This window comes from Phycomyces blakesleeanus (genome assembly GCF_001638985.1).
Source record: "Phycomyces blakesleeanus NRRL 1555(-) unplaced genomic scaffold PHYBLscaffold_15, whole genome shotgun sequence".
NCBI lineage: Eukaryota > Fungi > Mucoromycota > Mucoromycetes > Mucorales > Phycomycetaceae > Phycomyces > Phycomyces blakesleeanus.
The window spans coordinates 193,811-207,266 of NW_017265148.1; the positions used below are offsets into that span (position 1 = coordinate 193,811).

The 13,456-nt window shown below is 34.3% G+C and overlaps 7 protein-coding genes across 7 annotated transcripts; 5 read left to right on the top strand and 2 right to left on the bottom strand.

Moving 5' to 3' along the window:
• Positions 1-808: 808 nt before the first annotated feature.
• PHYBLDRAFT_147248 (hypothetical protein) lies at positions 809-1,268 on the top strand (the record flags this gene model as incomplete). Its single annotated transcript, XM_018431828.1, has 2 exons — positions 809-846; positions 1,082-1,268. The coding sequence occupies 2 exons, from the start codon at positions 809-811 to the stop codon at positions 1,266-1,268; spliced, it is 225 nt and encodes a 74-aa protein (XP_018289533.1).
• A 637-nt stretch (positions 1,269-1,905) lies between these two features.
• Positions 1,906-2,956, top strand: PHYBLDRAFT_187572 (hypothetical protein; the record flags this gene model as incomplete). The annotated part of the gene is made up of 3 exons (XM_018439396.1): positions 1,906-1,921; positions 2,053-2,415; positions 2,485-2,956. Coding segments are annotated over 3 exons (849 nt in total), but the record flags the coding sequence as incomplete, so codon positions are not given.
• Positions 2,957-3,390: 434 nt separating this feature from the next.
• On the top strand, positions 3,391-4,049 carry PHYBLDRAFT_159279 (hypothetical protein). The gene has a single exon (XM_018433960.1). It carries the CDS (start codon positions 3,414-3,416, stop codon positions 3,894-3,896), a length of 483 nt encoding a protein of 160 aa, XP_018289535.1. The 5' UTR covers positions 3,391-3,413; the 3' UTR covers positions 3,897-4,049.
• Positions 4,050-4,810: 761 nt separating this feature from the next.
• On the top strand, positions 4,811-5,865 carry PHYBLDRAFT_170165 (hypothetical protein; the record flags this gene model as incomplete). The annotated part of the gene is made up of 4 exons (XM_018436270.1): positions 4,811-4,875; positions 4,917-5,023; positions 5,134-5,408; positions 5,632-5,865. The coding sequence occupies 4 exons, from the start codon at positions 4,811-4,813 to the stop codon at positions 5,863-5,865; spliced, it is 681 nt and encodes a 226-aa protein (XP_018289536.1).
• A 344-nt stretch (positions 5,866-6,209) lies between these two features.
• Positions 6,210-7,410, bottom strand: PHYBLDRAFT_72081 (hypothetical protein; the record flags this gene model as incomplete). The annotated part of the gene is made up of 7 exons (XM_018442592.1): positions 6,210-6,358; positions 6,443-6,524; positions 6,702-6,711; positions 6,817-6,930; positions 7,017-7,056; positions 7,119-7,253; positions 7,341-7,410. 7 exons carry the CDS (start codon positions 7,408-7,410, stop codon positions 6,210-6,212), a joined length of 600 nt encoding a protein of 199 aa, XP_018289537.1.
• A 1,587-nt stretch (positions 7,411-8,997) lies between these two features.
• On the top strand, positions 8,998-10,756 carry PHYBLDRAFT_170167 (hypothetical protein; the record flags this gene model as incomplete). The annotated part of the gene is made up of 7 exons (XM_018436271.1): positions 8,998-9,114; positions 9,172-9,234; positions 9,266-9,291; positions 9,486-9,569; positions 9,981-10,031; positions 10,121-10,226; positions 10,577-10,756. The coding sequence occupies 7 exons, from the start codon at positions 8,998-9,000 to the stop codon at positions 10,754-10,756; spliced, it is 627 nt and encodes a 208-aa protein (XP_018289538.1).
• Positions 10,757-11,980: 1,224 nt separating this feature from the next.
• PHYBLDRAFT_170168 (hypothetical protein) lies at positions 11,981-13,053 on the bottom strand (the record flags this gene model as incomplete). The annotated part of the gene is made up of 4 exons (XM_018436272.1): positions 11,981-12,232; positions 12,456-12,730; positions 12,841-12,947; positions 12,989-13,053. 4 exons carry the CDS (start codon positions 13,051-13,053, stop codon positions 11,981-11,983), a joined length of 699 nt encoding a protein of 232 aa, XP_018289539.1.
• Positions 13,054-13,456: the final 403 nt, after the last annotated feature.

The following is a 13,456-nucleotide window of genomic DNA, read 5'->3' on the forward strand; positions in this document are numbered from 1 at the left end:
AATTGCATTTCTTTTAAATAGGGTGTTTCAGCAGTTTTAGATGTTTAGATTTTACTTTTGCGGTAACTCAATACGTGAGCCAATGATAATTGATATGAAAATAAAGCTGTAGAAAGCTTTCGTATTTCCTTTTGCTCTTAATTTTATTTTCTTATGAAATATTCATAGGCAAAATTGGAGAATCTAAATTTGCATTCTATAAACAACTAAGGGTAGTCCTTAGTTGTTTATAGATTGAAAATATCTCAAATTTAGATTAGTAAGAGCCAATCATTTAACAAATTAAACCACCGCAAAAGTAAAATCTAAACATCTAAAACTGCTGAAACACCCTAATATATACACTTTTTCCGGAAATTGTTGTTGTAACAATGGAATGCACTAAATGCACCAAAAAAGATGAATTAAGCAGAGAAATGGTAGAAAATTACATACAATTTTATTTTTATTTTTGCACCAATAATTTCCGGAAAGAGTGTATAAAATTACAATTCTAGGCAACGGCCATATTATTCGACGGAAGGCTATTTTGATCCCCTTGGAATATGAAAGCTTCCGTTCCTAAGCGCGCACGATTTATAGTAGGGATCTCTGCTATATATGAAATCTTGCATAGCTTCCTGTCTCTTTATTATAGATGTACAGCTATTTATTCTTGGCATAATATTAGTGGCAAATCTTATAGTGATGATACGAATCTTTTTAGATCGAGCTGCCCAACTCCTCTTCCCATTTACCTTTCTTCACATCTTTTCTTTTTCTTTTGTATAAAACAGCTTTATTAGACCCTACTCAGTCATGGATCATAATGGCTGGCAATGCTGGAGGCCTTACTGGCCTCAGGGAGTATGGAAGAAAGTTATGGAAATTGATGAAAAGAAGAAATAGGTAGTTTCATTATCTGTTAAATATTATACTTTGTGTAGACACGTAAAAACATTGATCAAAGATGACATAAACGACAACAATTTAAGCCATATTATTGGATCGATGATTCACCACTAGTGAAATTTCTTGTCTAACACTTGCTGTAGGAAATGGCAGGGGGCGCCTGCTGACTCGATCCTTTGTTTTTCAAAAGACTGACAAATTTATCCACGACATTTGCTGGTACTTCCATCTGCAGGCACACACAAGCTCTTGCTGTGGCCTCTACAATACATGCCATCTGGCGAGCTCAATGGGCCTCTGTCATGGACGAAAAGTCCTTCCTTTCTGGTGTGACTATACCCAAGGCACTTGTGGTGATAAGGCGCTTCTTGGAGTAGTTTTTCTCTTAATCTCTTTTTTTTTCTACCCTTTCCGTCTCATATAAATATTGTAATACTAAAATTTAGGCAAAATCACGGATATATCCAAAATATCCAAAATGGTTCAAAATAAACTCTGCTTTAAATAAATTGGAATTATACTACTTGTGCAATTGATAAACTTTGTATAACTCCTCTGTTTTGCATTGAATTTTAAATCGACCAGTTCATGACATCTTTTTGTCAATTCTTTTTGTCACACTATTCTCAATTACTGTATCTGTCTATTAATCTTCTATTATATAATATATACATGTAGTCCAACATGGAAACCGAAAACTATGAATTATCTGTCGTTTCTTTCCACTTCTCCGAGTTTGTCTTCTTCCTTTTTGTCCTCCCTTAAAAGAATAGAAGAATGTGGTACAAAGGTTAACTGAACAAGACAGTTGCTTTTTAGGCTTTATAGTAAGCCTCTTTTGATAGTCGAAAAAAAATTGAGCCGAAAATATTAAACTGATGTTAGTTCTATGTATATATATATATATAAAGTCTGGCGAGAGCACTTTTATACACTTTTTTCCCACATCTTCCGTTATTTGCGTGTTGATAGCTGACTGCGCCTTGTACATCTTTATGGTTACCTCAATAAGTCATGTGCATCCAGATTTGTAACTCACAATATCAGTTTCCGCATTATCTTTTTTTGTATTTAGTTTTTTTTAAGCTTCTATGACTATTAAAGAAGGCTTTCAATCAATTTGCTTTTCACCTATCTTTTTTTAATTATTTATTTTTATAGTTATTGTTATGAAAGCGTCAGAACTACCACAGGAGATTCTTACACACATTGCTGATAATCTATCGACAAAGGACAGGTTGTCTTGTGCTCTTACGTGCAAGGGATGGAGATATTCGTTTCAAAGAACTCTGTGGAAAACCGTACAAGCTAATACACTTAGACTCTTCAAAAACATACTCGACACTATTAGATCCTCCCAGAATTCATCCATACCATACGGTATCTGGGTTCACAGTCTATGTATGCAGAATTTCATCCTTAGTCCATACCTCTCGGATATTCCTGTTATCGAGCTATTCAGATGCCTACCAAACCTGAAGTGTCTGTACCTAGGTGATATAGGCTATAAGAACATCTACAGAGGTATAGTAAGCTTGGGAAAAGTATCGGAGTCTCTAGAGAACCTGACAATAGAAACCCATGAAAATGAAGAGATAGTGCCAGCGCCAAGCATCTTGGAATTTATAAATACATGTAGTATGCTCCAGAAACTAGAAATAATTGCGCCTAAAAAGGGTTACCGTATCGAACTAAGCTTGGATGACTTTGACAACTTGCATCAAAACCTGAAAAGACTATCGTTTATCAAAGCTGCCGTCAACCTCAATTTTGACTTTACGGCTACACTTAACACAATCCCAAACACAGCTCCAGCTTACTCTGTCACGACTCTAGATATAGACACCAATCAATGGAACCCTTTGTGGCTATATTATTTTTGCTACAAGTATCCAAACTTGCGTTCCTTGAAGTTAGATGTCTGGGATACAAGTCACGAAGCGTTGAGTTTCGATCAAAAGCAAAGGATCATATCTCTTTTTCACTCCAACCCCAACGCACTCCAACATCTGGAAACATTCAAAATCATAAGCAATATACATTTCGAGCCATCTGATCTTGTTTTATGGGAGTTAATTTGTGCGTCAAGAGTTCCTCTTAAACATTTGACGGTAGATGCAATGATACACGAAGACAGAATTTCTTTATATGTAATAAGTGTCCACCGAATCTTACAAACATTTTCTGAAACACTCCAGACTCTTTCAGTCACAGGATTTCGATATAACATCGAAATCTCAAACCCGACGCTAGAACTATTTCCCTACTGTCCATTTTTAACTGATCTTTGCATCAGTGGCTACAATGGATCTTTTAATCTGGATGATATCTTGGATAACTGTATAGCCCTTCAGAATCTGAAATTTCATGGCGGGAGATTGACCATTGATCCAAACACCGCAAACGAGAATCCAATAAATCAGCAACAACACCATGAACTGCAGAAGTTGACATTAGAGTGCTGCTCTCTAGTCGCTGAAGTACTCAATCGCCTCTCTTTCAGATGTAGGAGCCTACAATATATGACTTTGAATGAAGTCTGGATTTCGGGATCTATTTCTGAAGAAACCGGGTGTTTTCTAGTTGATATGTCATATACCTTCTTAAAGTCTCTCTGCCTCAACCAAGTTGAATACCACAATACACGAGGAGAAATGCCAATACGCGAAGATATGTGTATTCACTTGACACTTCTATCTCAATTATACACGAATGATTCAAAATACCCTATTGTAGAACGTCACAATATTGCTTGGATCTACCTAATTGAGACCGTTATTGTTCCTTGGATAATGGTCGACTATGAAAACAATAAACTTAGTGAGGAGGCAGGCAATCTTATAGTTGAGTTCTATCAAAACTTTCCGTTTAATCAAAGCAACAAGACCATAGTAGATGAGGACAGGCTCGAGTATGGATACCAGGAGACTGGTTGGATGGACGAACTTTACCGAGGGTACGGCGAATTGAGACTTGGCAACATAGAAGCGTATACTCTTGGTTGACATTCAATAGAGAGTCATGAGCTCTAGAAAGATAGAAAAGCTGCATTAGTGACCTTTTTCAAAATAATACATATATAAAAAGCAACATTGACTAGAACAAATATTGGGAGTATCAACGTAAATATACTACTCTGGCGAGATAAAACACCTTTCTTTCTTTTGACCAACTCTTATTTGACTTTCTTTTTGTAAAACATTTTACTTACAGCTAATTCACTCATCTCATCAAGAAACTAAAGAAGAAGAAAAAAGAACCTGAAACCTGTTTCCTGGGCGACAGGTAGCAGAGTTTGAGTACGGCGGCTTTATTTTGGGTTCTATAAAACCAATCAAGACCGCTAGTTCTGATTTGCAGACCATAGGGGCATCTCTTGGACGATAATCTATACTAAGGTATTCGGGATTGCTTATGGATCTGCTAAGAACAAGTGAAAAAGCAGCAGTCAACAGCAGCAGTCAACAGCAATAAGAATAATAATCCTGTTATGTAACGTAAACAGTTTGTCTGAGACATCTAGATATATAGGTAAGATGTCTGAATAGATGTCCAATTTGTCTAAGCTATTTTCTCTTTGTCCAAATTTCATTCTCATTTCGGCAACAATGCGAGTGCTAAGAATACTTGTGATTATACAAGATGGAGCCTCGCTTCATCCCTGACCATAACAATATAAAGAAACGTCAAGCAGCTCTCTAATATTCTTGGTATAAAAATCGGTGTACTTCAGATGCTCAAGAGTCTTTATCTCTTTTCTGATTCCAAAACTGATAAATACTTTTATAATCTATATTACAGTCGCCAATCAGAATAACCGTTTAAAAAAGAATACACCTCAGAATATTGCAGTTTCAGTTTTCGATAACTCTTTGCATCTTTTCTACCGCTTTTCTTATAACACATGTGTGTTTTCTAAATGAAAAGAGGTTCAACTTCAACTAATCTACCGCGACCTCTAAAAAGATATAAAGCTGAACGATGGTAAAGTATTAAACAGCCATATCATCCGTTTCTAACATTAGTATAGTATCAGACGCAGAAACATCTACTGTTGAGGATAGTCATCCGAACGTAACAAATCAAGAAGAGGGCCCTCACTCTTCCAGTACACCAATTTATCCGAAAAAAAGTAAAAAAAAAAGACAAGTAAGAAAAAAGCTTCCAAGATAGTCCACTGCCCCTCGTATGGCTCAAACACTCATGCACGGTCATCAAATAGTAAATGTCCGTTCAAAAAAGTCAAAGCAGGTGAGCATGGTCCTGAGGAGAGAGTTGAGCAATTTACAATCAAAACATCTTTGCACAATACATACCGAAACAACACAATGGCTCAAGAATTTTTAAAAGCTGCCAAATATACCACCAAGGTTTTGTTTGTTGGCTCCATGTTTGCAAACTTTGTCTTTATCAAACTACTCAATTCCAATCAAGAAATTCCGGCTATTGGACAAAGCTTGTTTATCAATATGTTTACTATCATATCTGGAAATGGCAAAAATACTTCGCCGAGTTTTGTGAATCAACTGGTCTGGATTTCATGGTCCTTCGATCATTGAAAAGTGTCGGATACTCTAGTATTTTATCTATTGTCGGTAAGCAATATGAGACTCTTTCCCGAAATTACATACATGATACACACCAACGAAGAACAATACGGGACTTTCGTACCTACAGAATATACAGATCAGCAAAGACATATGTCTTTTTTTTTCTATTCTACCTCATTATTCTATTCAGCAAAAGACCGTCCAGATCGATCCTCAAGCACCTTTTAGAGTATTGAGCCAGTGCGATAAACCCAATTATCGCAAGGGATTGAAAACAGAATCTGATTTAATTGACTTTTATTACAAGTATTTTAACTTTTCAAAAATTGTATTCCGTACTCGAGAAAGTCTTACGAACGAAAAGAAAAAATTCAAGCAAGTACAAAATAAACATGATACCGCAGTGTCTAACCTAGGTCCATAATTAAAGGAACAATTGCTACAGACGGACATTTGGTGTCATTCATAACGCAGGAACTCTTAAAGATGCGACTTTTATAGTGTGTCTTACTGTAGATAGCATATTTCTTATTTATAATATATGTATTATATTACACACAGTGTAAGCGGGGTGTACAGACAAAAAAAATAAACTCCGTACAAAATAGGGTCGGGTGAGATGTGGGAATGGAAGAAAAGGTGGATTGACCTTACACACATACATACATACATATGCATTATGTATATATATAAAAGATGTATGCATGTATATATCACTATTCCTCGCCTTTGTCTTTGTCTTCTTCTCCTTCTTTTTCTTCTAAGTCTTTACAGCTCCTTGGCGCTCAACGCCTTTTCTCTCTCTTCTGCGTCGATACTCACCAATACTCGACTGGCATTGACGATTTGGATGACATTGATAAAGTTCTTGGCAAGGCAGATTGTACCGGTTAATACCAATGCAACCATCCAGAAACCTATTAATCATAATAGAAGAAGAAGAAGAAGAACAATTCAACATTTGTAAGAAGAACAAATTCCTTTTTATATATATATCTTACCGTTTATAGGACCAAAGAAGTTAAGGATGTAGAGTGTAACATAGAACAACTCGTTACCAGCACACATCAGAAACAAGACAATCTAAAGAATAGATAGATGTAAATACATAACATTATTAAGCTTTTCCCTCTTCTTTTATTCTCATTGCACACAATTTCCCTTTGTGGTTTAGATTTATATACTTGCATTGTTGTTGTAGTAAAGACGAAGGAACCAACTATCAGATTCGGACAACTTTTTGTGACTAGAGAGACCAACTGTCATGGAGCTATATGTATTTGTTTTGTGAGAATTGGTTATTATTATTCTCTGTTTTGTTTTATTTTTACATGCGTTCCTTCACTCGCTCATATCTCTCTCGTTTAGTTCTTACCTATACATGTGCATATAATGAGAGCTAAAATCAAGTGCGATCAACAATTGGAATAGAATAGCCCAGGGTTGATACATGAGTGACAGATAGCACAGAAGACACGTCGTGGTACATCTTTAAAAAAACATAAAGATAGATTGTTTAATACAATAAACTTACAAAATACTCTATTGACCCTTCTTTATTTATTTATGTTTTACCTGTCGGTGACCATATCCAAGACCGCACCAAATTTACTGCCTATGTGTTTATAACCATCGATATTAATTTATTCGTATTAACACCCATGCAATTATTCTTACATTGACCAAAATGTCTCGCTGCTACACCATCAACAGCATCCAACAGACAGGAGATGCAGTACAGAATAACGCATACTTTGGGATGCCATGGCATGAAATACAATGATAAGGTTGCAAGGACAATGCGCGTATAGCCTATTATTATTATTATTATATAAAAAGGTAAGAGATTTTGGCGATGATGAGAATGTGTTGTTCGATGACTAATGAGGATTGACTTACCAATCAGATTTGGTATGAACAAAAATACATTTTTTGTGGTCTTTAAAGACGTTATACTTAATGCGCTCATTATTAGGACTGATATACGGCTACGGACAACAGGTAGATAAGATAGAATATGTAAATATTTATATTTTTTGGTTTTTGGCTTTCTCTCTCACAGTATTTTTTTAATTTTTTATTTTTTATTTTGCTTCTTTTATTTCTGAAATTGAAACAAAAAGGAATAAAAATAAATAAATAAAATAAAATAAAATAAAATAAAATAAAATAAAATTAATATAAATATATATAATAGAGAGAGAGAGAGAGAGAGAGAGAGAGAGAAAGTAGATGGTTGGTATTTTATTTTTATTTTGAACTTTTGGGTAATTGTCTTTAAAGAGCAGAAATTCCAATGAACCACTGCACCGACATCAAAACACGAGTACAAGAATACATATATATATAAAATATTCAGAATTACTTGGAATTCAGTAGGCGCAAAAACCCTCTAATAAAAACAATAAACAAATAGGCAGATAAGCTGACAGGCAAACAGGCAAACAGGTAAGCGGGCAGACAGGCAGACAATTAGACAGGTGGGTAGACAGATAAACAAGCGGATAGACCAAAAAATAGACGAGACACGTAAAGCTGAATTTCTTAAATTGGGTTTTTTTCTTCTTTTGTAACTCACAAGAGCTATATAGTTTTTCAACTTGAGATTAAGACAAATTAGGATTTTTTTTAGACGAATTACCCTATAGAAAAAAAAAAATAGGCGATTTTAGTGAATTGTTGCAAGTTTTCCGGGGTTTAAGATGTCTTGTAGTTGAATTTTAATTAAGCACCAATTTCTCTCTCTCTCTCTCTTGTATATTCTACTTTTTTTTTGCAGTCAAAGCAAAACATCTTTTTCTTAGCCTTTTCAACCCGTTACAAAACTAAATACCAAGTTATTCAAATCTAATGGCTTACCAGCGGTAGCTTTGGTGGTTCCTAAGCGGTAACCAGGACATTTTTTTATCTTCTTTGAATTCTAGTCAGTCTTTGTCTCAAACGACAACCCTCCTGGAGATCTTCTTCTGCTTGTCTTCTGGCACTTACAATTTTAATGGTGCCGGTAAATCTATTAGGGTGGGGCTATATTAGCGAGAGTTTTCAACTTGCTTAAAGGTTCGAAGGGAAATCTGGGAGCACGAAAAATAGTGCTTGGAAGTACTAAGTGTATCAAACAAACAAAGATCAAATTCATGCTTACAAAGTAGATATCTAAATACTACACCATTGGTTGGTTCATGACTATGTTTGTGAGATACAGACCAGTCTTTTACCATTAATACAGAAGGTTAACCAAATTCAGAACTGATATTGCTTTCTGGACATTCTTTAGCTTTGGATTGGTTAATATAGAAGGAAAGGCGAAACTTGCGAAATAAATCTTTGGTTGGTTTGAATTTTGGTATTTGCGTAAAATAAGCATAGAATAGAGATAATTACAGTAATATAGGCATAGTCGTGACAATAAATAAGCTCACGATTTTATCTTGTCATTTCTATTATATAAAAGGCAGTGCTATGATCAAACAGCAACAAAGGGACATCAGCAAAAATATCCTGTTTAATATATTTGTCAAGATCGAAGAATGGATCGCGTGATAACTTGGTAAGAAATATGTATCTCATAAGTGCGAAGGTGTTGGTGACAATTGTGTGGACTTTAGCGACAAGGACTTGTAGAGGTCTAAGAAACTCAGGACTTCACCCCGTTGCCTTTATTGATGCCTTGACAGTAATGGCTCGGAATGGGGTAGCTTCGTTCATTGTCTTCTAATCCACAGTGGACTAGAGATATGAGGTTTGGGCAGTACTTTTGAAAGTGCAAATTTGTAGTGACATACTAAGATATTGGGTAAGTATATATGCTGAAGGTCAGTTAATAGATTACTTACAAGAGTAAAGAACAAAGGTATGTAGAGTTTAAAATTCTTGCCTGTCGATCGTGCTGTCTTTTATAGACTTTTATATATGTGACTTTGACATATGAGAATATAGTACATAATTGACCGGATAAATATAATGATTGATTGATATAAAGGAGAGCTGCCTAAAGATATTAATCATTTCATTATTATCCTGCAAATATATCAAAATAAAATTTAGTTCCTTGTATCTGTATTTGCGTTTTATATTCGTTGTTCTGAACTTTGTGTACCTATCACTAAAAACTGACTGGGATATGCGTGGGTATGTATAATTTATCTTGAAGAATAGTTCATAACCATTGTATTGCTTGCAAACCTTCTTCAAGCCTTTTATCATAGGAATTGAATAATAATATTAATATGATTGATTTGAAGGACTTGTAACTTTGATACTTCTAGCAGTTAGGCTTAAGGTGATATTCAATTATCCTTATCTTGGCTTTTAATCCAAAAAGCCATTTTATGTGAATATTGTATGCTGGACTGCTTACAGGTTGCAAAGTTGAATAAAGAGACCAAAATGTCCTACACAATTATGTATTTTTAATCTGAACTTAAAGAATCCTTTGCCATCAAAAAGTAATGACTGTATTACTTTTTAATGCATTGTTGCTTTTTTATTTTGTAAAAGTCTTTTTTATTTCTTTTTTTCACAAGGTCTAAATTATTAAAGGTCTTTAAAAGAAACGTACTTAATAGCTATCAAGGCTAGTACTGATAAAATGTAAATCCGTAAAGCTGACAAAAGAAAGTAACTTGAGAAGAATTGACAGAAAAAAAAACATCTACATCATGTACAGTTTGGTTGTCAAGATTGCTCGCATGCTCATTAGAAATAATTGATCCAGAGAATTGCAGGGAGTATGTCTTCTGGTTTTTCAAAGTAGGGATCAGACATGACAATGATAACACAAAGCAGGTTTATACTCTTTGATAAAAAGAATCAATTAAGCCATATACATACCTACATTAATATTATAGTATTTAGAGAATAGCAGTTTTCTTTAGATAAAGAATGTAAAAAGTATCACATAAAAATATATACATGTACATTACTTAATAAATGTATAGCTTAAGCTGCTACTAAATATCATAAAAATTGGTACTTCTTCTTTGCATACTTCTTTATGTTTAACTTGTATTATTTTGATCAATAAAAACCATAAACTTCCAATATAAAACATCGTGCATTTGTTGAACCAATCATAAAGAGAATAGAATACCTAAAAAAGATATAATTGACATATTTTGAATATTTGATTGGATTAGATGCAAAATAATATAAAATCCCATAAATCGTATTTGCCAAAAAGTAAGGTTGATAGGCTAATGTTTGGCATGTCATTGGCTATAAAAGTTGTTATTACGCAACCGAGTTGCGCATACGGAGACTTAAATGCTACCATTTCCTACAATGTTAGATTTGTTTTTAACTCTCATAATTCATAAAAAAAGCGCAACCATAAAATTTAAAAGCCAAAAACATCATATAAGCTACAAAACCTTACAAACAAATATTTTAATTTTCTCTTTTCCTATTCAATCAGAGACCTTTAATAAAATCCTGAGCTTTTTCTTCCTGGCTCCATACAAAAAAAACATAAAAAAAGCGTAATTTCTGAATGTTAGGCCAATACTATTCCGGAAAATGTGCAATAAGTTTTAATCAAGAATTTGCCTGGGATTCATTTGTTTCTTAAATAAGTGCTAAAGTTCAAAGCGCAGTACTAATCATTATCTTTTTTTAAAAAAAATTAAAAAAAATCAAACGGCGAAAAGAGGTGTGTAGGTATAATTTTCAAAGCTCTTTATCTTGACAAATTTGACAGTCTATTTACTTTTTGTTTATTAAAATAAATACTAATTATTGCTACCTAATTATGAGCATTGCTTCCACAATAAGCAGTCTTTCAGCTTCCACGGCTGTTTGGATGATCTATTAACTTTTTCCTCCGCCCTACACATGATTAGTGTTGGTACGACTTAATGTTGAGGTTGCGTTCCGTCTCTTGTCTTGGCAAAAAAAGCCCTGGCGTGACATTAAATCCTTTTACTACTGTGCTAGGCAGAAGATTAAAAGGCCATTTATGATTATCTAATATTTGTATTCCAGTATAAACAGCATCTTGAGCAACATCTGAAAAGCATGTTCCATGTTGTTCAGCCGTTTAGCTTTTATTTATTGGATTCCGTCAGTTGGTATTGTGATTAGGCTGGCAGAGTAAAGCATTTGGCTCCAAACTCTAGACTGTGCTTGTGTCAACCTTAATTTTGTAAAGCAATACACCACATACTTGCTCATTTCTCTTTGTTGTTGTAAAAACCAATAACTATCCAACAAAATATACACCAAAAACTCATCGATATCCCAAATATTTATTTCAGCACAAGTCACAATCCCCTAGGTGTCTGTGCGCATGACTGTTACTTTCTTCACCGAGTTACATCCCTTTGACTTTTTTTTTCTTTCTCTTTTTCAATCGATCGATCAATTAACCTTGTCTTAAACTGTAAAATACCCATTCTATTAGCCCCAATTTCATAATATTTTTTGATACTGTAGAACATGCTTAACTTCTTTATATTACAATAAAAAGTGTATTTTAATATATTGGCTATAATTAATTAAAGCTTATTCCTAGATACATAAATACAATAGCTAGCCTTCTTTTTTTACTTGTATTGATAAACGTTTAAAACATCAGTCTTAATATGGATCTCATTTCTACCAAGCAACATAATAATAATTTTGTACTTGCTTGAATTTTTTCTTTTCGTTCGTAAGACTTTCTCGAGTACGGAATACAATTTTTGAAAAAAGTCAATTAAATCAGATTCTGTTTTCAATCCCTTGCGATAATTGGGTTTATCGCACTGGCTCAATACTCTAAAAGGTGCTTGAGGATCGATCTGGACGGTCTTTTGCTGAATAGAATAATGAGGTAGAATAGAAAAAAAAAGACATATGTCTTTGCTGATCTGTATATTCTGTAGGTACGAAAGTCCCGTATTGTTCTTCGTTGGTGTGTATCATGTATGTAATTTCGGGAAAGAGTCTCATATTGCTTACCGACAATAGATAAAATACTAGAGTATCCGACACTTTTCAATGATCGAAGGACCATGAAATCCAGACCAGTTGATTCACAAAACTCGGCGAAGTATTTTTGCCATTTCCAGATATGATAGTAAACATATTGATAAACAAGCTTTGTCCAATAGCCGGAATTTCTTGATTGGAATTGAGTAGTTTGATAAAGACAAAGTTTGCAAACATGGAGCCAACAAACAAAACCTTGGTGGTATATTTGGCAGCTTTTAAAAATTCTTGAGCCATTGTGTTGTTTCGGTATGTATTGTGCAAAGATGTTTTGATTGTAAATTGCTCAACTCTCTCCTCAGGACCATGCTCACCTGCTTTGACTTTTTTGAACGGACATTTACTATTTGATGACCGTGCATGAGTGTTTGAGCCATACGAGGGGCAGTGGACTATCTTGGAAGCTTTTTTCTTACTTGTCTTTTTTTTTTACTTTTTTTCGGATAAATTGGTGTACTGGAAGAGTGAGGGCCCTCTTCTTGATTTGTTACGTTCGGATGACTATCCTCAACAGTAGATGTTTCTGCGTCTGATACTATACTAATGTTAGAAACGGATGATATGGCTGTTTAATACTTTACCATCGTTCAGCTTTATATCTTTTTAGAGGTCGCGGTAGATTAGTTGAAGTTGAACCTCTTTTCATTTAGAAAACACACATGTGTTATAAGAAAAGCGGTAGAAGAGATGCAAAGAGTTATCGAAAACTGAAACTGCAATATTCTGAGGTGTATTCTTTTTTAAACGGTTATTCTGATTGGCGACTGTAATATAGATTATAAAAGTATTTATCAGTTTTGGAATCAGAAAAGAGATAAAGACTCTTGAGCATCTGAAGTACACCGATTTTTATACCAAGAATATTAGAGAGCTGCTTGACGTTTCTTTATATTGTTATGGTCAGGGATGAAGCGAGGCTCCATCTTGTATAATCACAAGTATTCTTAGCACTCGCATTGTTGCCGAAATGAGAATGAAATTTGGACAAAGAGAAAATAGCTTAGACAAATTGGACATCTATTCAGACATCTTACCTATATATCTAGATG

What these genes read in the sequence shown, in the direction of transcription:
- PHYBLDRAFT_159279 (XM_018433960.1), top strand. Translation starts at nt 3,414, where the DNA reads ATGACTTTGAATGAAGTCTGGATTTCGGGATCTATTTCTGAAGAAACC.